This window comes from Capra hircus, chromosome 14, assembly GCF_001704415.2.
Source record: "Capra hircus breed San Clemente chromosome 14, ASM170441v1, whole genome shotgun sequence".
Lineage (NCBI taxonomy): Eukaryota > Metazoa > Chordata > Mammalia > Artiodactyla > Bovidae > Capra > Capra hircus.
The window spans coordinates 51,008,087-51,028,071 of record NC_030821.1 but is presented as its reverse complement, the minus strand read 5'-3'; the positions used below and the strand labels follow the sequence as shown (position 1 = coordinate 51,028,071).

Here is a 19,985-nt window from a genome sequence, read left to right as displayed (position 1 = left end):
ATATTAAGTTCCTAATCATCCATGGTTATTCCTATACTTTAACTTTTGCATTGCTTAGAAAATTCTGAAAAAGTACTTAATATGATACATGAAATGATTTTAAATTTATCTTCCTTTTACATTAGCATGCAACATATAATTGCCAAGCAAATCCCCCACAGTGGAATTAGACACTAAGCCAAAGAAAATATGATCAACTTGTATCACCACCTTTTCTGAATTACTAGTTATAATACTGCGACTATAGCATTTAATTATCTGAAATCAAAGGAGCTTATTATGGTTTTGCTAATAAAAATCTAAAAAGAGCTGTTAAAGGTGAGAGTAAAGAGAATTATCCTTACAAAGTTCTTTTTTAATTATTCAGCTCAGTTCAGTCACTCAGTTGTGTCCGACTCTTTGTGACCCCATGAACTGCAGCACGTCAGGCCTCCCTGTCCATCACCAACTCCTGGAGTTTACCCAGACTCATGTCTATTGAGTCAGTGATGCCATCCAACCATCTCATCCTCTGTCATCCCCTTCTCCTCCTGTCTTCAATCTTTCCTGGCACCAGGGTCTTTTCAAATGAGTCACCTCTTCACATCAGGTGGCCAAAGTATTGGAGTTTCAGCTTCAACATCAGTCCTTCCAATGGATATCCAGGACTAATCTCCTTTAGGATGGACTGGTAGGATCTCCTTGTAGTCCAAGGGACTCTCAAGAGTCTTCTCCAACACTACAGTTCAAAAGCATCAATTCTTTGGTGCTCAGCTTTCTTCATAGTCCAACTCTCACATCCATACATGACCACTGGAAAAACCATAGCCTTGACTAGACAGACTTCTGTTGACAGAGTAATGTCTCTGCTTTTGAATATGCTATCTAGGTTGTTCATAACTTTCCTTCCAAGGAGTAAGCGTCTTTTAATTTTGTGGCTGCAATCACCATCTGCAGTGATTTTGGAGCCCCCTCCCCCCACAAAAAGTCAGCCACTGTTTCCACTGTTTCCCCATCTATTTCCCATGAAGTGATGGGACCAGATGCCGTGATCTTAGTTTTCTGAATGTTGAGCTTTAAGCCAACTTTTTCACTCTCCACTTTCACTTTCATCAAGAGGCTTTTTAGTTCCTCTTCACTTTCTGCCATATGGGTGGTGTCATCTGTATATCTGAGGTTATTGATGATTCCAGCTTGTGCTTCATCCAGCCCAGTATTTCTCATGATGTACTCTGCGTATAAGTTAAATAAGCAGGGTGACAATATACAGCCTTGACGTACTCCTTTTCCTATTTGGAACCAGTCTGTTGTTCCATGTCCAGTTCTAACTGTTGCTTCCTGACCTGCATACAGCTTTCTCAAGAGGCAGGTCAGGTGGTCTGGTATTCCCATCTCTTTAATAATTTTCCACAGTTTATTGTGATTCACACAGTCAAAGGCTTTAGCCTAGTCAATAAAACAGAAATAGATGTTTCTCTGGAACTCTCTGGCCCTTTGATGATCCACCAGATATTGGCAATTTGTATTATTATGAGACATTAATTTTGATGAGATATACCATCCTTCACACATTGGGTCTGCTAACATAACAATAAAACAGCTAGTTATTTTACCAGGAAAATGGTTTTTATTCAGGAGCAGGAAAGAATAGCAATTCAGGACATCACAAATCTGGTAACTAACATATAAGTCTGGTAAAGCAAAGGAAAAGAAACTCTTCTATAGAGAAGAACAGTTCAGAGGGTTGTAACAGAAAGTCCATTGGAGAAAACTGGGAGTTCCAAGTTTAGTGTCTTTTCATTGGATACATTGTGACGGTCTCTCTTTGGCAGAGCTGTTGCCAGGCAAGGAGAAAAATCTTTCAAATCATCCTTCCTCCTGCTGGTGGTACTAGAGTAATGTCGCTTCTTATTGGAGATGCAAGATATGTTTCTTCCTGTTGGGATCTATATTGATGTTGAGAGGTACCTACCTGTATGAGAGCTCCCCCTTCTGGTCTCCTGACTCCATTTTAGTGAGATTTTTACTCTATTTTCAGTTCCAGCCCTGGGCAATAAAGTATTAACACCGACTTTTCTGTGTGTATATATTTAGTGTTTTAATTTATAATAATTCAGATTCAATTTATAATAATTTTTCACAGACATCCATTAGAACATTAGAACTTTGTTCTTATCTCAATCAAGAATTCTTAACCTAGGATCCATGGCTACTGAGAGAGTCCTAGGGGCTTGTGAATCCCTAAGTTACATGTGAATTTGTATCTGTATTTGCTTTCTACCTTCTTGCTTAGGAAGAGGAATCATTAAGTTTTATGGAGTATGTCTGAGAGTTTCATGACCCTCAGAAAATGTTAGTTATCATCCTGAATTAAGAACTTCCCTGGTGGCTCAGACAGTTAAGAGTCTGCCTGCAATGTTGGAGACCTGGGTTCAATCCTTGGGTCAGGAAGATTCCCTGAAGAAAGAAATGGCAACCCACTTCAGTATTCTTGCCTGGGAAATCCCATGGACAATGGAGCCTTGCAGGCTACGGTCCATGAGGTTGCAAAGACTCAGACATGATGGAGCAACTAACACATTCACTCACCAAAAAAGAAAATCAGTTGTTCCCAACCAGCAATAAATAAGGATATGTATTTTTGTTTGTAATTTGCTTTATCTTTAAATTCTTATTCTGTATTTTAAAATACTTGATAAAATTTAAGACATTATGTACTATGAAGAAAAAATGCTGCCAATTTTACTGTGACAAACTATCACCATCAAAATGTTAAGTCAAAACTAGATTTCAGTAAGAAGATAAAAATGTATGTTTTTGAATTTGAATTTGAATTTGTTGTAGAACTATGGTACTACAATGTTCAGGACTCCTGTGACTGAATATGGCTATTTTCTCTTGATAACTATCTATCAAGACTTTACTGAAGCATTTAATAAAGCTTTTGTTGAGGGAAATAAAGCTATGTGAAGTTTTTCCTTTAGTTACTTTTTGTTTCCATAACGAGTGTCAGTTAGGTATATTCTTTTTTAAGTCTTAAGCAAAATGATGTTAAGAACTCCATTAAGTGTTACTTTAAAGATAGGAAAATAAGCCCTACTCAGGGATGTTTTTCTAGGATGCAAAAACCAATACCTGTGCTTGTGAACTGGATTTAGGAGTTGGGGCAGTGGGGAGAAGGAAGAATTAAAGAAAACTCTCAGGTTTCTGCCTTGAGCAACTGAGTGGATCATGTTGCCATTTACCAAGACTAGAAAGAAAGAGAAAAGCTTGGGTCCAGTTGTTGTTGCTGTTCCATCCCTAAGTCAAGTCTGACTCTTTGCAACCCCATGGACTGTAGGATGTTCCTCGGTCCTCCATTCTCTCTTGAAGTTTGCTCAGGTTCATGTCCATTGAGTTGGTGATGCTATCTAACCATCTCATCCTCTGCTACCCCCTTCTCCTTTTGCCTTCAGTCTTTCCCAGCATCAGGGTCTTTTCCAATGAGATGGCTCCTCATCAGGTGGCCAAAGTATTAGAGCTTCAGCAACAGTCCTTCCAATAAATATTCAGGGTTGATTTCCTTTAGGACTGACTGGTTTGATTTCCTTGCAGTCCAAGGGACTCTCGAGTCTTCTCCAACACAACAATTTGAAAGCATCAGTTCTTTGGCACTCAGCCTTCTTTATGATCCAGCTCTCACATCTGTACCTGACTACTGGAAAAACCATAGCTTCGACTATATGGACCTTTGTTGGCAAAGTGATGTTTTTTAATATGCTGTCTAGGTTTGTCACAGCTTTTTTTCCCAAAGAGCAAGCATCTTTTAATTTCATGGCTGCAGTTACCATATGCAGTGATTTTGGAGCCCAAGAAAATAAAATCAGTCACTACTTCCACTTTTCCCCCTTCTATTTGTCAGGAAGTGATAGGACTGGATGCCATGTACTTAGCTTTTTGAATGTTGACTTTCAAGCCAGCTTTTTCATTCTCATCAAGAGGCTCTTTAGTTCCTCTTTGCTTTCTGCCATTAATGATATCATCTGCATATCTGAGGTTACTGATATTTATCCCAGAAATTTCTATTCCAGCTTGTGTGTCTTCCAGCCCAGCATTTCACATAATGTACTCTACATAGAAGTTAAATAAGCAGGATGACAATATACAGCCTTGTTGTACTCCTTTCCCAATTTTGCACCAGTCTGTTGTTCCATGTCCAGTTCTAACTGTTGCTTCTCAACCTGCATACAGGTTTCTGAGGCGGCAGGTAAAGTGGTCTGGTATTCCCATCATTTTAAGAATTTTTCACAGTTTTTGTGATCCACACAGTCAAAGGCTTTAGCATAGTCAGTGAAGCAGAAATAGATGTTTTTCTGGAACTCTCTTGCTTTTTTGATGACCCAGAAGATGTTGGCAATTTGATCTCTGGTTCCTCCACCTCTTCAAAACCCAGCTTGTTGGGTCAGGGGTACAGTTACAGTACAGTTCAGTCGCTCAGTCGTGTCCGACTCTTTGCGACCCTATGAATCGCAGCACACCAAGGCCTCCCTGTCCATCACCAACTCCTGGAGTTCACTCAGACTCGCGTCCATCGAGTCAGTGATGCCATCCAGCCATTTCATCCTCAGTTGTCCCCTTCTTCTCCTGCCCCCAATCCCTCCCAGCATCAAAGTCTTTTCCAATGAGTCAACTCTTCGCATGAGGTGGCCAAAGTACTGGAGTTTCAGCTTTAGCATCATTCCTTCCAAAGAAATCCCAGGGCTGATCTCCCTCAGAATGGACTGGTTGGATCTCCTTGCAGTCCAAGGGACTCTCAACAGTTTTCTTCAACACCACAGTTCAAAAGCATCAATTCTTCGGTGCTCAGCCTTCTTCACAGTCCAAATCTCATATCCATACATGACCACTGGAAAAACCATAGCCTTGACTAGACGGACCTTAGTCGGCAAAGTAATGTCTCTGCTTTTGAATATGCTATCTAGGTTGGTCATAACTTTTCTTCCAAGGAGTAAGCGTCTTGGGTGGAGAATCAAATTATAGGTACAAGTTTAAGACATCCTAGAGAGATATCAATAGACAGATACAATAATCTGGGGTTCAGAAAAGAGTTTTAAACTAAAAATATAATTTAGGTATCATCAGTACAGAGATGGTACTCAAAGCCATGGAGTGGATGAAATCACTGAGAGAGAGACTATACAGAGAACCACAGGACTGCCTTTGAAGAATCCCAGTATTTACAAAAGAAGTTGAGGGGGAGGAGCTAACTAATGAGACCGAGAAGCAGTTGTATTAGAGAAGTCAAGAAAAAAGTCTTTCAATAAAGGAGTGGAGTGGTCAACTGTATCATGTGTTGAGAATTTGAATAAGATCAGATTTGGCATCTAGAGGTTGTGGATGGTCATGATTCCAGCTGTTTCGATGGAGTTGGGATTTGGGTGGGGTAGGAAGTGAGGCTATGGAGATAGCACACACAAACTTTGAGATGTTTGACTATGAAGATGAAGAGTATCAGCTAGAGAAGGATGTGTGGTCCAGGAAGGGGTTTTTTAAGATGGAAGATAATAGTTCATATGATGTGCAGTAGAAAGTAAACTAATGACACTATAGAAAGAAGCGTGAAGTCTTTCAAAAGGTGAGAGAAGATAGGATCTAGAGCCTGTGTGAAGGTAAAGGCCTCGGTTTGAGGGGAACAGAATGGAATATAATAGTCATTGGTGGGGGCGGGGGGAGATAGAGTGTGCTAGAAGAGAAACAGGTTTTTCAGGCAGTGCAACTGCCCATTTGAGGCTTATTTAAAGTGAAATCAATACCAATTATTGTTTTTCTGCCTAGCAACCTGAATGCAGGCATAAACTTTTTAGTTAAAAGTATGCCTTCACATTTAGCATTTGAAGTATTTCTCATTTTTACTTTCTCTTTCTTCACTTAGGGGCCGCTGTATTTTGTGTTGCTCCAAATGCAGTGTTTCCATTTGAACAGTATAATGAAGAATATTTAGAGCAAAGGGATGTCTTTCTGACTGAGTGCCAACAACAGCTCCAGCAGTTTATTGCCACATATGGACCTGGGACAGCTATTTTTGCTAGTGATGAATAGGCAGTCTGAGGAAATTTTTTTCTTCATTCCTTTTTAAGTAATGGAAGGCAATCTTGTGTGTACGTACATTACAATGTACCTACATTGTGTAGGATACATTAGAATGTCATCTTAAAAAATATAAACTATTTCTTCAAATTGGTAATGGAATAAACACTAATCCAAATCTCAAAGCCAGCAGCAGAAATTTATGTTAGAATTTTATTAAAAAAAAAACTTTTGGTTAGCCTAGTATACCAGTGGCCCACAGATTAAAATATGTTACAAACTAAGAAATGAAAAAAAAAAGGTGTTTTGTGTTTTTGTGTAGTTCCCTCTATTTGTCTCAAGATGGCAGTAACACTTTAAATATTTACATTCAAAGTTAAAACCATTTTTTTCTTAATTTGTGAACTTGACAAATTGATGGGTAAACAACAGCATTTATATAACCAAAAACCTTCAATTTAAGAACTTTTCATGCTTTACTAGATACTGTCATGTCTATTACATTGTTTTATAAACCCTAATTTTAGGATAAGAAAAAGCTTTGGAAATTTTCCATTTTTAAACCAGGTTAAATGAAAAAAAAGTTACACTGAATTGAGGAGCAGTAACTGGCTCCTTAAACCCAGTTGCAAGATACCAAAATGCAAACAAACCAATTTTCAAACCGTCTTCATTTTTAGAGGGACGATATCTACTCTGAAAAGGTAGGGACATGATGAGAAAATATACTTATAAAATCCCCAAAACCTTTTCAAAGTTTTAGTAAAAGAATACTCACTAAAAGGAAAATGTCATCACAAAATTGCCACCTTATCAACCAAGACACTATTACACATCATTTTGTAGAAATGGGTACTTCATGGAGTTTAACCATGAAGGTAGACAGCTCTGTCTAGAGGACTTTGACTCATCATTTATAATTTTACTTCCTAGCCATTCATTCAGCTGTATTTATTGAATATCCACTAGTGTCAGAGACTACAGTGTTTTCAGAAGGCAAACCTCATCTTTAAAAAAAATGTATATATCACAAATTAAAGACTTTACTTTGTGGTTTATGTATTTAGGTTTGTTTTTCGTTCCTTATGAGATGAAGGCAAAACACATTTCTTTATAAAACTAGGATCTATAAAATGGCATCCTCTTTACAATTAATTGTGAAGTGTTCAGATTCTGTTGATGAAAAGGACTAGTATCAAATACAGGTGAAAATTGTTTTCAAATGTCACCCCTGATGGTAAGGCATTATAAAGATATTGCTGTACACTTTATACTGATTTACCAAACTGAAATTATAACCCTGATAAAAGCAAGGATTTTATGTACTGTGGGACACAAAAGGGGAAAAACAAGATTCAGCTAAATTTAGATCATCTTGGTAGGATTTCAGTTGTTGTCAAATTCGCATGCCCTGGACAGACTGGACTGTCACTACTTGCTTTAATCGAGCATACTAGTATGTATACTAGAATTAGGAAAAATTGTAATTTTCCTTAGATTAACTCCCAGATCCCTTTTTAATTCATAAATGTAAAAGCAAACCAAGAATAAAATTAAAATTTAAAAGTCTGTAGGTCACAGGTGAAACCTTTACTTGTAAGGCATCATTTAAGGAGTTGAGAAAATTTCAACTGGTATACCTTTGAACACGTTTGAACTACATGAGTCCACCACATACAGGGTGGGTTGTTTTTTTTTTTCAGTAAATACATACTATACTATACAATCTACAGCTTACTGAACCGGAGGATGTGGAACCTTGGATACAAAGGGTGGACTATAAAGCTATACTTGGATGTTTGATGCTGAGAAGGGTTGGGGCCCCTAAACCCTTGTCATTCAAGGGTCAACTGTGCTTGTTTTTCAGATACACAGAGGTTCTGAAGGGGGAGGCCCTCAGTTATCTAGTACATAGTGATTAACCTCTGCAGAAACCCCCTAAGGCAAAAAAGGGGAGTAAGAACTGGATGTACTAAAAATGTCTCCCCAGCTGCCAGCCACCTGCCACTTCAAAAGGAATCACTATCCAGAGGAGCTGGTTATTGACAAGAATATAGTATCCCTAAACTACTTTAAAAACAAGTCTGACCAGTAACTATGAAAATGAAGCTATTTAAAGACCTGATATATTTTAAAGAGAACAGACTTTATTGACCAGCAATTAAAATCATTCGAAGATGTATTTTTCTGCATAATTTATTGTGAGACGACCGTTATATAAAATTTTAATTTTTGTCACTCGCTTTAATGCACGTCTTCTTGAACAACTCTTCATTTTTCCTTCGAAAACGTCGTGTGCCACACCTCTGGGGGAGAAACCAGAAACCAACAGTGAAAATCATTCCATACTCAAAACTTGAAAGTCATACACCTGACACGCAAAGGCACCTTAAACAGGAAAGGAAATGGCCTCAGCTTTTTGGAGTTTATCAGATACTTTCAAATTGTCAACAGATGTGGCTGCGTGACAAATCATAATCACTTACTTGAGGTAATGAAGTTTTTAAGCACCACTGCTAAGCACTTGAACATTCATTTGCAGGTACTTATCTGCTGAAAAGAACAGTTCAACCTTTTAAATAAAAAACTGCATTAGATTTGAGTAATTCACATAATATATATTACTGGCATCTCAGTCTTAAAGTTATTTCTTCAAAGATACCCTCAGCTGGGTAAACGGCAAAAAGTAATTTGTCATCACTGTGCCAGTTATTAAATATTTTGGTATTGTGCCTCAGGAACAATACCATACACACACACACAAAAAGCACACGACTTAACATTATAACTTTTGGTACCTTGTTACATGTGCAGCAATCCTCCTGGTATTTTCACAGCCATCTTCTGTGACAGGTTTTTGGAAAACATTTATCACAATGATCTTCATCTTCAACTCATAGGCACTGCTGCACCTAGAAATTACATATATTTCATCGTGAATTCTCATTTGCACTTTTATCTGTTTGGCATCTTATATCTAGTATGGACAAGTAGGCTCTTTTCCCCATACTCATCAAGAACCATTTAAGAAAAAAAAAGAAAAACTTACAATCTTTCTGACTCGCAATCAACTTTTAATAAAAAACACTAACAAGTGGAGTAATCTTCCGCTGTTTAACACACCTCTAAAGGACTGGAAGAAGCACAAGCTGGAATCAAGATTGCCAGGAGAAATATCAATAACCTCAGATATGCAGATGACACCACCCTTATGGCAGAAAGTGAAGAGGAACTAAAGGGCCTCTTGATGAAAGTGAAAGAGGAGAGTGAAAAAGTTGGCCTAAAGCTCAACATTCAGAAAACTAAGATCATGGCATCTGGTCCCATCACTTCATGGGAAATAGATGGGGAAACAGTGGAAACAGTGTCAGACTTTGTGTTTTTGGGCTCCAAAATCATTGCAGATGGTGATTGAAGCCATGAAATTAAAAGACGCTTACTCCTTGGAAGAAAAGTTATGACCAACATAGATAGCATATTCAAAAGCAGAGACATTACTTTGCCAACAAAGGTCCGTCTAATCAAGGCTATGGTTTTTCCAGTGGTCATGTATGACTGAGGGTTGGACTGTGAATAAAGCTGAGCGCCGAAGAATTGATGCTTTTGAACTGTGGTGTTAGAGAAGACTCTTGAGAGTCCCTTGGACTGCAAGGAGATCCAACCAGTCCATCCTAAAGGAGATCAGTCCTGGGTGTTCATTGGAAGGACTGATGCTAAAGCTGAAACTCCAATACTTTGGCCACCTCATGCAAAGAGTTGACTCATTGGAAAAGACTCTGATGCTGGGAGGGATTGGGGGCAGGAGGAGAAGGGGACGAGAGAGGATGAGATGGCTGGATGGCATCACTGACTCGATGGACGTGAGTTTGAGTGAACTCCGGGAGTTGGTGGTGGACAGGGAGGCCTGGCGTGCTACAATTCATGGGGTCACAAAGAGTCAGACACGACTGAGCGACTGAACTGAAAGGAAGAAAAGAATGTGCTTGCTGCTTAATTATACATTTTTTGGTAATCAAAACTGATAAGGCTCCCAGTTTAATACCTACAGGACTTGGGTATGTCTTGATCCTTTTGATTGGTTAGGCCCTAATAATTCCATAAATGATTTTTCCAAGCTGGAAATGGATTCATTAGCATAGGTAAAAATGATGGATGTATTTATGATGTTCTTTTACTGTGTCAGCACAGATTTTAAGACATGATGGTCCTAATGAGTACTTAACCATTGCTTTTCTGTCTCAGAGCTTGACATGGATGAGGTGGGCCAGGTTAAAGGTTAGATATATAAAAACACGTGTGCAGATGTCTAACTAAAAACATTATTATGGCAGCTCTAATATAATTTCAGAGCAGAGATACATGATGTTGACATCATTACTGGATACAGTCCTGTAGAATTAAGTCCCACGTTGCCTGAAAGCATATTTATGTACTGCAAAGGGCACGGTCAGGGCCACAGATCATGTCCCCTAGAACCCCAAGAGGATAAATCATTGAACCAGACAGCTACTGGAAATGATTTATGAGGACATTACAAATGCTGGGCCTTGCGAAACAATTTATCACTTTCAAGTCTTGAAATGCTGAGATATTTCACATAATATTAAGAACACAAACTACTGGTTATGAATATTTTCAACTTGGAAAACTTCAGTTTAATATATGATTCATAACAATTCTGACAACTACATACAGGTTCTATTTATGGCCTAAAACAACCAACACTTAGGGATATATATGTATAAAACTGCTCTCCACTCTACTCCCCTCAAAAAAACCCAAGTTTGGACACAAAATCCCAGATGATGGGCACCTCAGAAGGCATGGGATAGAAAGAAAGGAATGGGATAGGGAAGCAAATGGATGTTATGGTATTAATAATATTCCAGTTCTTAAATGGATCACTGGACTCGTGTATTTATTATGTTTGTGTGTGTTAGTTGCTTGGTCGTGTTCAACTGTTCACGACCCCACATACTGTAAGCCGCCTGGCTCCTCTGTCCATAGAATTTTCCAGAGAAGAATACTGGAGTGGGTTGCCATATTTTACTCCATGGGATCTTCCCGACCCAGGGATTCTTTACCACTGTGCCACCTGGGAAGCCTTAGTTATTAAGGACTTACATAAATTATCAAAATTTTAATCAAACGGTTATTTTGTAAAGTTTTTAAAAATTCCAATACTTAGCAATGAAAATTGGGTTCCAGTCACTATGCCTCATAAAGAATGACTGAAATGCCAAATATAAGCTACTTCAGGCCATCACATTTGCCGTGGTGAAAGTTAACTGTTGGGATTGAGATGAAAAAACGTGTATTTCATATCGGGGGGAGGGAATAAACCAAAACACCTGACTATACTAAGTCTCATTGACGAGCACTTATAACTGTGCTTTTAAACAGACAAAAAGTCTTCCAGCTCTTGACCAGTTTCTTCTGTATCAAGTTCAGAATACACATCTTTACGTAAATCCAAGTATCTAAGGCTACAGCCGGCATTTATAGCCTAAAGGGCTTCTAACCACTACGAACTGTTCTCCAAATTCAGTGTCACGTCCCTAGAGTCTATTTACAAAGGAAGATCCAGGAACAAATAAATGGCTACATTGTGCCACTGCGCAGAGCCCAGAACTCATTGTTAGCAGGTTAACCATGCCGCGTTAAAAAGTTTTAAAACCAACCAAAAAGTCCAGCCAAGTCAAGATTGCCTTCAGATTTAAGAGGTAATCCTTTCCCACTTTACAGAACGTTTCCTTAGAAAGGGTAAATGGGCGCACATTTAAGGGGCCCCGAAGCCGAAAGGCCGCACACAAAGCTTTACTTGGGATACAAAAGGGCTCCGGTCGAGCCCTGGGCTGGGCGCGAGACCACCCGCCTCGGAACCCAGAGAATGGCAAAAGGCCCTTCGTTAGTCTGAGCTGAGAACAGTCCAAATCGGCTTTTAGTAACAAGGGTCGGCTAAAACTCACAGGTAACGGTTACTCACAAAATGCGATTGAGCAGAAGGCACGGAGGAGAGCTCGAGGCGGCGTCAACCGGGTGGGGGAGGGGAAGATGGCCTCCTGGGATGACTTGGAGGCCGAGGCCGCGCCGACCGCTGGGCTGTGCCCAGCAATGGACGGAGGCCACCGGGATGGGGATCCCGGGGCAGGACACACAAGACGGAGGGGCCCGAGGCCGACCTATAGACTCTGGCACGGAGTCGGGTTCCCGGGAGAAATAATAAAATGACCTAACTTCGCCAGGCCTTCCCCCCTGGAAGAGCGGGGAGACGTGTCCGCGGGCGTTGCCGCCACGCCCGTAAGGCAGACGGAGCCTCAGAGCCCTTCCTTCTCCGGCGGCCAAGCGGAAAAGAAAGCGCGGGGGCCTGGGTTGGCGCTCCGACGCTCCAGGCCTGGCCCCGCCCCTTCCGGCCTTGGCCCCCGCCCCTCAGCCGGCGCGTGTTTGCGGTGCGGCGGGTGTACGGCGAGAACTGAGGGGTTCAGTTCAGTTCAGTTCAGTCGCTCAGTCCTGTTCAACTCTTTGCGACCCCATGAATCGCAGCACGTCAGGCCTCCCTGTCCATCACCAACTCCCAGAGCTTACTCAAACTTATGTCCATCGAGTCGGTGATGCCATCCAGCCATCTCATCTTCTGCCGTCCCATTCTCCTCCTGCCCACAATCCCTCCCAGCATCAGGGTCTTTTCCAGTGAGTCAAGTCTTTGCATGAGGTGGCCAAAGTGTTGGAGTTTCGGCTTTAGCATCATTCCTTCCAAAGAACACCCAGGATTGATCTTTAGAATGGACTGGTTGGGTCTCCTTGCAGTCCAAGGGACTCTCAAGAGTCTTCTCCAACAACACAGTTCAAAAGCATCAATTCTTCGGCGCTCAGCTTCTTCACAGTCCAACTCTCAACATCCATACATGACCACTGGAAAAACCATAGCCTTGACTAGACGGACTTTTGTTGGCAAAGTAATGTCTCAGCTTTTCAGTATGCTGTCTAGGTTGGTCATAACTTTTCTTCCAAGGAATAAGCGTCTTTTAATTTCATGGCTGCAATCACCGTCTGCAGTGATTTTGGAGCCCCCCAAAATAAAGTCTGACACTGTTTCCACTGTTTCCCCATCTATTTCCCATGAAGTGATGGGACCAGATGCCATGATCTTCATTTTCTGAATGTCAACTTTAAGCCAACTTTTTCACTCTCCACTTTCACTTTCATCAAGAGGCTTTTTAGTTCCTCTTCACTTTCTGCCATAAGGGTGATGTCATCTGCATATCTGAGGTTACTGATATTTCTCCTGGCAATCTTGATTCCAGCTTGTGCTTCTTCCAGCCCAGTGTTTCTCATGATGTTCTCTGCATATAAGTTAAAGAAGCAGGGTGACAATATACAGCCTTGACATACTCCTTTTCCTATTTGGAACCAGTCTGTTGTTTCATGTCCAGTTCTAACTGTTGCTTCCTGACCTGCATACAGCTTTCTCAAGAGGCAGGTCAGGTGGTCTGGTATTCCCATCTCTTTCAGAATTTTCCACAGTTTATTGTGATCCACACAGTCAAAGGCTTTGGCATAGTCAATAAAGCAGAAATAAATGTTTTTCTGGAACTCTCTTGCTTTTTTGATGATCCAGCGGATATTGGCAAGCACCTTTATTTCTTGCCAACTCCAGTCCTAATTATTGACAATTTATGTAATCTTGTGATTTTCTGCCTTTATGAGCTTCCCCCACGTTGCAGTGTGGCAGAACATAATTCAAGCGCTTCTTGGAGCTCTGTCTCTCCAGGCTGCAGTCCCAACACCCCAAATGAACACCTCTTTATTGCTGCCAGATCTCTGTTCTTGGAATTCTTGGGTAACAAATCCTAAGAAATTGATACAAAATCCAGGGCAGGATATGTTTGCCTCAAAAAAACATGGTATGAAAATCTAAACCTAGCAAAACAAATTGTGACTGTGTGAAGTCGCCTCAGTCCTGTCTGACTCTTTGCGACCTATGGACCGTAGCCCGTCAGACTCCTCTGTTCATGGGACTCTCCAAGCAAGAATATTGGAGTGGGTTACCATGCCCTCCTCCAGGGGATCTTCCTGACCCAGGGATCGAACCCGTGTCTCATAAGTCTCCAGCATTGGCAGGCATGTTCTTTAGCGCCACTTGGGAAGCCCTGTGAATGTTCTTAATCTCATTGAACTATACACTTAAAAATTGTTAAAATGGTAAGTTTATGTTATGTATATTTTATAACATTACAACTAAAATTTTAAAAATATTTTAGAGGAAAAAATTTCTGCGCTTCACATGACTCTTCTCACCTTTTGTTTCCCTTCTCTTGCTGCACACCAATCACCCTGCCCGACTCTTAGTTTTTAGAATGTGGCAAACAACTTCCACATCTCAAGGCGTTTGCTCTTGCCTGGAATTCTCTTATCCCAGTTTTTTGAGTGACTAACTACTTTCTTTCATCTTAGCTTCTAGGTCAATTTTTCAGTGAGGCCATACTTGCCCTTCCTATCTAAAGTGTGGTGGTGGTGGTGGTGGTGGTGTAGTCACTAAGTTGTGTCTAACTCTGGCAACTCCATGGACTGCAGCCTGCCATGCTCTGTCCATGGGATTTCCCAGGCAAGAATACTGGAGTGAGTTGCCATTTCTTTCTTCAGGGATCTTCCCAACCCAGGGATTGAACCCAGGTCTCCTGCAGTGCTGGTAGAGAATCCACATGCTATGCAGAAGACCCCGTTTTGATTCCTCGGTTGGGAAGATGCACTGGAGAAGGGATAGACTACCCACTCCAGTATTCTTGGGCTTTCCTGGTGGCTCAGCTAGTAAAGAATCCACCTTCAGTGTGGGAGATCTGGGTTCAATCCCTGGGTTGGGAAGATCCCCTGCCCTGGAGAAGGGAATGACTATCCACTCCAGTATTCTGGCCTGGAGAATTTTGTGGACTATACAGTCCATGGGGTCGAAAAGAGTCAGAGGCAACTGAGCAGCTTTCACTCACTCCTACAGTGCAAGAGATGTCCTTCACTGCAAGTGGATTCTTTACTGACTGAGCGACTTATTTAAAGTGGGTCCACTGTAAAACATATCCCTTTTTGTTTCCTTCATAATCTGTAGTTACATTTAAAAAAAAAAAGAAATTCTATACTTTTGCTGCCCTCACTGAAATATACATTCTGTGAGAGGAAACATGTAGTATGTTTTGCTGACCATTTTATTCCTAGTACCTAATATAGTCTCTAGCATTTAATAAATAGCTATTGATTGAATAAATAAATGGATCTGTATTTGATTTGGAAATTATTTCAAGATATGTTAAATTTTAAAAACTAGATGCAGAAGGTGTTTAGTAAAATCCTATTTTTTCCTACATAAAAAGAACATACATTTATTTGACTATATTTATTTTTTGAGAGGTTCAGAAGGAATGTTGGCAATGTATGTCTCTAGTTGGTTTTGTAGGGAAAGTGATATTTTAATTTTTTTGTATACTGTTCACTACTGTTTGGATATTTACTGTGTGTATGCAATTTTATAATTAAAGTAAGTTGAAAAATTATTAAAATAGTACATTTTCTCTTCTGACTGCAAAAATATACCATTTCTATTTGCCCCCTTTCTATTTGAAGATTTGCCCCCTTCAGCCGTCATTCCCTTATTAATATCATGGAAGTGTTCAGTACTCTCCAGCAAGGAGCACCATCTTAGAGGTTGCCAGTCTCTAGGCTGCTGAAGTGAGTTAACGCTGCCAGTTGCAAATATAACTAAAACCACTTCAAAGGGAAAGTTTCATGGTTTATATGATATGTGTGCACGCGTGTGTTCAGTTGTGTCCGAATCTTTGCAACCCCATGGACTCCTCTGTCCATGGAATTTTCCAGGCAAGAATACCGGAATGAGTTGCCATTTCCTCCTCCAGGGGATCTTCCCGATCTAGAAATTGAATCCTCATCTCTTGCGTCTCCTGCATTGGCAGGTGGATTCTATACCACTGTGCCACCTGGGAATCCCTAAATATAACGGTTTATCCAAATGTAACTTTAAAAAATAGCTATTTTTTGACAGTATAACTTGGATTATCTTAGAAAGTTTACATTTGGTAGACATATATGTGGATTCAGGGCATACAGGGTATTATTTCCTTAGAAGCTGTCAGAATCTATCATCTGCACTTCCACATGTAAATCTCATTAGTAAATTAATACATTTGGCCTTCAGTCTTTTTCATATTAGTGAATGACTCGGAGAACCTGGTTCCCCTCGATGTTTGCAGCAGAAAATGAGGTTGGAACTGGAAGGAAGTGGCTATAATAACCATATGCTTGTGCTTTCCCTGGCTCAATGGTAAGCATGTCAAAATAGAGTTAAGCAAGAGAAATGTAAATGACCCTAGTCATAACTGCATGACTTTCATATATATGATCCTTTTACCTCCAGCAAGATTATTTTTAAACATAATATTGACATTAAGATAATCATAGCATTTATACCTCTCGTCAAGGTTAAAGTTCTAAATCTGTGAAAAATACATTAAATTGTCAGAAAATAGGGCACTGATCTGAATGAAAGTTGATTCTTAAACACTTGAAGTACATGAACTTTACTGAGATAATTTCAGTGAAAATTACCTAAATTACTTACGATTTTTGCCCGGATCTAAAATAATGAGTGGCTTTAATTGTCAGTGTGAGACTCTAGGGTTTTCCTTTTCTGTTTAAAAATTTAACTTTTATGTAAGGCTTGCAAACAACTACTTCAATCCTATGACAAATTCTGAATGTAATGGAATTAAAATTTAAATTATTCAAGCTGACCAATGGGACCTGAGGGGAAGTCTGCTAGGGGAATTCAGGGAAAGTTTTGTTCTTTGATGAAAAGACACATGTGGGAAGAAGCAGCTTTTCATCCCCTACATATGATCATCATCGATCATCAGTGAAAGAATTCCTGGCATCGCCGCAGCCCTTTTGTTAAATGAGGGGAGCTTCCGTTGATGGCAAAATGGGAAGAGAAGGAACCAAGCAACTTAAAAATAGTCAGCAAGTTAAGCAGCCAGGAAGCCTCTCCAGCTTCTTCTTATGTGAAATAATATACTTTCCTTACTGTTTAAACAAAAATTGTTTAAGAATGACTACATAGAGAATAGAGAATGTGGAACTGAAAAATTCAAACTAAGGTTAAAGTATGATGTTATTGTACCTCTGTGATGATCTAATATGAATTATGTCCTGAAATTAACACCTCATTAAACATAAATACAGTGGAGATTCTGAATGTTTTTTCCTATGATGTCTCCTTGTACGTAGGCATGAATTTCTCTATGTCTGCTGGCGTTTTGGTAAATAAAAGCTCAAAACAACAAGAAAAGAGTAAAACCCACCTCCCCCCGAAACAAAACCCTTATTTGTAGCATTTGCAGATATCCATGCCGTTAATTGGGCCTCCCTGGTGCTGCAGCAGTAAAGAATCCACCTGCAACGCAGAAGACGTGAGTTTGATCCCTGGGTGGGGAAGATCCCCTGGAGAAGGAAGTGGCAACCCACTCCAATATTCTTGCCTGAAAAATCCCATGGACAGAGGAGCCTGGCGGGCTATAGCCCATGGGGTCACGAAGGAGTCAGACACGACTCAACAACTAAACAACGAAAATAACAATGCTGTTAATATATCATGGTGATTTCAAGCTACTAACAACTGGCTCACAAGATACCTGAATACTTGAATAATTAACAACTAGCTTTCCTAACACACCATTGTCTCTAGAGGCTGAACTGCTGGGTTTAAGGATCTAAGGATAAATTCATCTTCATACTTAATAGTCAGTTGCTTTCCAAATAGTTGCTCTATATCCTTGTTTTCAGAATTTAAACAATTTTGTCAATATGATAAATATGAAATGGTGTTAACTGTTATTTTAATTTGCACTTGCTATGAGGTTGAAAACATAATTTTATGTTTTTTCTCTTAATTTTTTTCACATTGTTAATCATTTGGGTTTTCTCTTCTGTAAATCATAGCCTTCAGAGCTTTGACCAGTTTTTTACTGAAGCATCTATAATTTTAAAAATTTGATTTATGGGATTTCTTTCTATATTCTGGATACTAATCTTTTGTCAGTTAACAGTCACATGCATTGCCAATAACTTTTCTCAGTCTGTTTTATTTTTTAGTTGTAGGTATGGGGTTTTATGTTGTTTGGAAATTTGTACTTTTCTTTCTGCTTATGAATAGCTCCTTGATACCCAATACCTCTGCATGTCTATGCAAGATTTATGGCTACCCTTAAATCCAAATTCTTTAATGTACATTTCAAAGCCTTCTTTCATTTAAAAATTGGGAATAATATAACTTATTCCTAAGATTTTTGTGAGGAATAAATGTGACAATATATGTGAAATACCCATCCTTCTTCCCCAGGCACTTTCTTTCAAAGCAGCACATTCTTTTCACTTGGATTTTCCTATAACTAGAATGCTCTTCTTGTCCCTCTTTGCCTTCTCAGGAAGTCTTCCTTGATTTCTTAAGACTGGGTCAGGTTCTTTGTCACCATCCTGTATCCATCCCCAGCCTTCTTCCCTGATAATGAAACCCTGATTTTGTGTTATGTGCCTAGTTCTAGGGGTAAGCCCCTTGTTTCAATCTGTTTGCTTGCTTCCCCAGCCTCCTTTTATCTGTTTCTATATGTCAGAGGATGAAAGGCTAAGTATTACATAGCATTTCAAAACTCTTTAGCAGCTTAGATTCTGGATGTGAATTAGATCCTACCAGTGAAACACATTTGTGTAAACCCCAGATTCTAAATTGAGCTACATGAGGAGAAAAGCAAGCTGCGAGGTATCCATTGTGCTGGCCTTTACACGGCAAAGGCTGTGCGCTTCTGGAGTCAGTCAGCTTCCACTGGGCAGGCAGAATACAGGTTGTGGCAGAAGGTTCAGCTGCTTTGGCAGCCAAGTTCCATGGAATGACTTAGGAAATTGTTCCTAGAAATCCAGCTCAAGTTGGTTTCATCCCAGTGATGAAAGTCACTAATTCCTTGTAAGAAGTCTGAGTGTTTTTAACTGAGCAAGAGCAGATACCATCCCAAACCCAGACTGATAGATATACCTCCCTTAGACCTAGGGGCGACCTTTTAACCCACTTCTGGCAACGGAGAAATATGTAGAAGCTTTGGCCCTTGATAAATTTACAAAGCCATCTTACCAGCCCGGGACCTCCTCCTTGTAGATTTCTTTTACAGGAGAGAAGAAAGCCCTAATTTATTTAAGCCAGTATGGTTCAGACTTTCTAATTAGCAGTTGAATGCAATTCCTAACTGATATGACAAGCAGTGAACAATGCATGCCATAGTATTAAGAAAATATTTGTGGACCAACTGATGATTGATGAACAAAAGCACTGAAGCATGAAACAGCTCTCTGTGTGTGTGTGTTTACTATAACCTGAAGTATAAAATGGGTGGGCTTCCCAGGTGGCTCAGTGGTAAAGGACCCACCTGCCAATGCAGGAGACACAGAGATGACGATTGATCCTTAAGTCGGGAAGATCATCTGGAGTAGGAAATGGCAACTCCCTCCAATATTCTTGCCTGGAGAATCCCATGGACAGAGGGGAGCCTGGCAGGCTACAGTCTATGGGGTCACGAAGAGTTGGACATGACTGAGCACACAGGCACACACACACACACAAAGTGTAAAATAGGCAGTGGTAGAGGACTGTGGGCAGTGATACAGACAGAGGTTTCAGAAGCCAAGTTAAGGGGTTAGACCTGCTCTTACACAATGAGGAACCGTTGAATGGATTTGATCAAGTACATTACACCCTCAGGTTTGCACTTTTGGTAGGTTTCTTGAGTGCAGCCAGTACAGAAGGCAGGGAAAACTTTTAAGTATACAGATGATGAGACAAAAGATGATGAATACCTACAATAATTATTGTTATGTATTTTTATGACTGTGTA

The 19,985-nt window shown here is 40.1% G+C and overlaps 2 protein-coding genes across 2 annotated transcripts in view; one reads left to right on the top strand and one right to left on the bottom strand.

The window, feature by feature from the left end:
- Nucleotides 1-6,115, top strand: part of MCMDC2 (minichromosome maintenance domain containing 2) — a 35,926-nt gene extending 29,811 nt beyond the window's left edge. Inside the window, exon 14 of the mRNA XM_005689035.3 lies at nt 5,891-6,115. Coding sequence (XP_005689092.1) covers nt 5,891-6,057 — 167 coding nt within the window. The 3' untranslated portion in view covers nt 6,058-6,115. The remainder of the gene's footprint in view (nt 1-5,890) is intronic.
- Nucleotides 8,171-15,679, bottom strand: LOC108637481. Its single transcript, XM_018058096.1, has 5 exons — nt 15,628-15,679; nt 12,032-12,473; nt 8,844-8,957; nt 8,532-8,598; nt 8,171-8,351 (listed from the first exon to the last, which is right to left on the bottom strand). Exons 1-4 carry the CDS (start codon nt 15,677-15,679, stop codon nt 8,592-8,594), a joined length of 615 nt encoding a protein of 204 aa, XP_017913585.1. The 3' UTR covers nt 8,171-8,351; nt 8,532-8,591.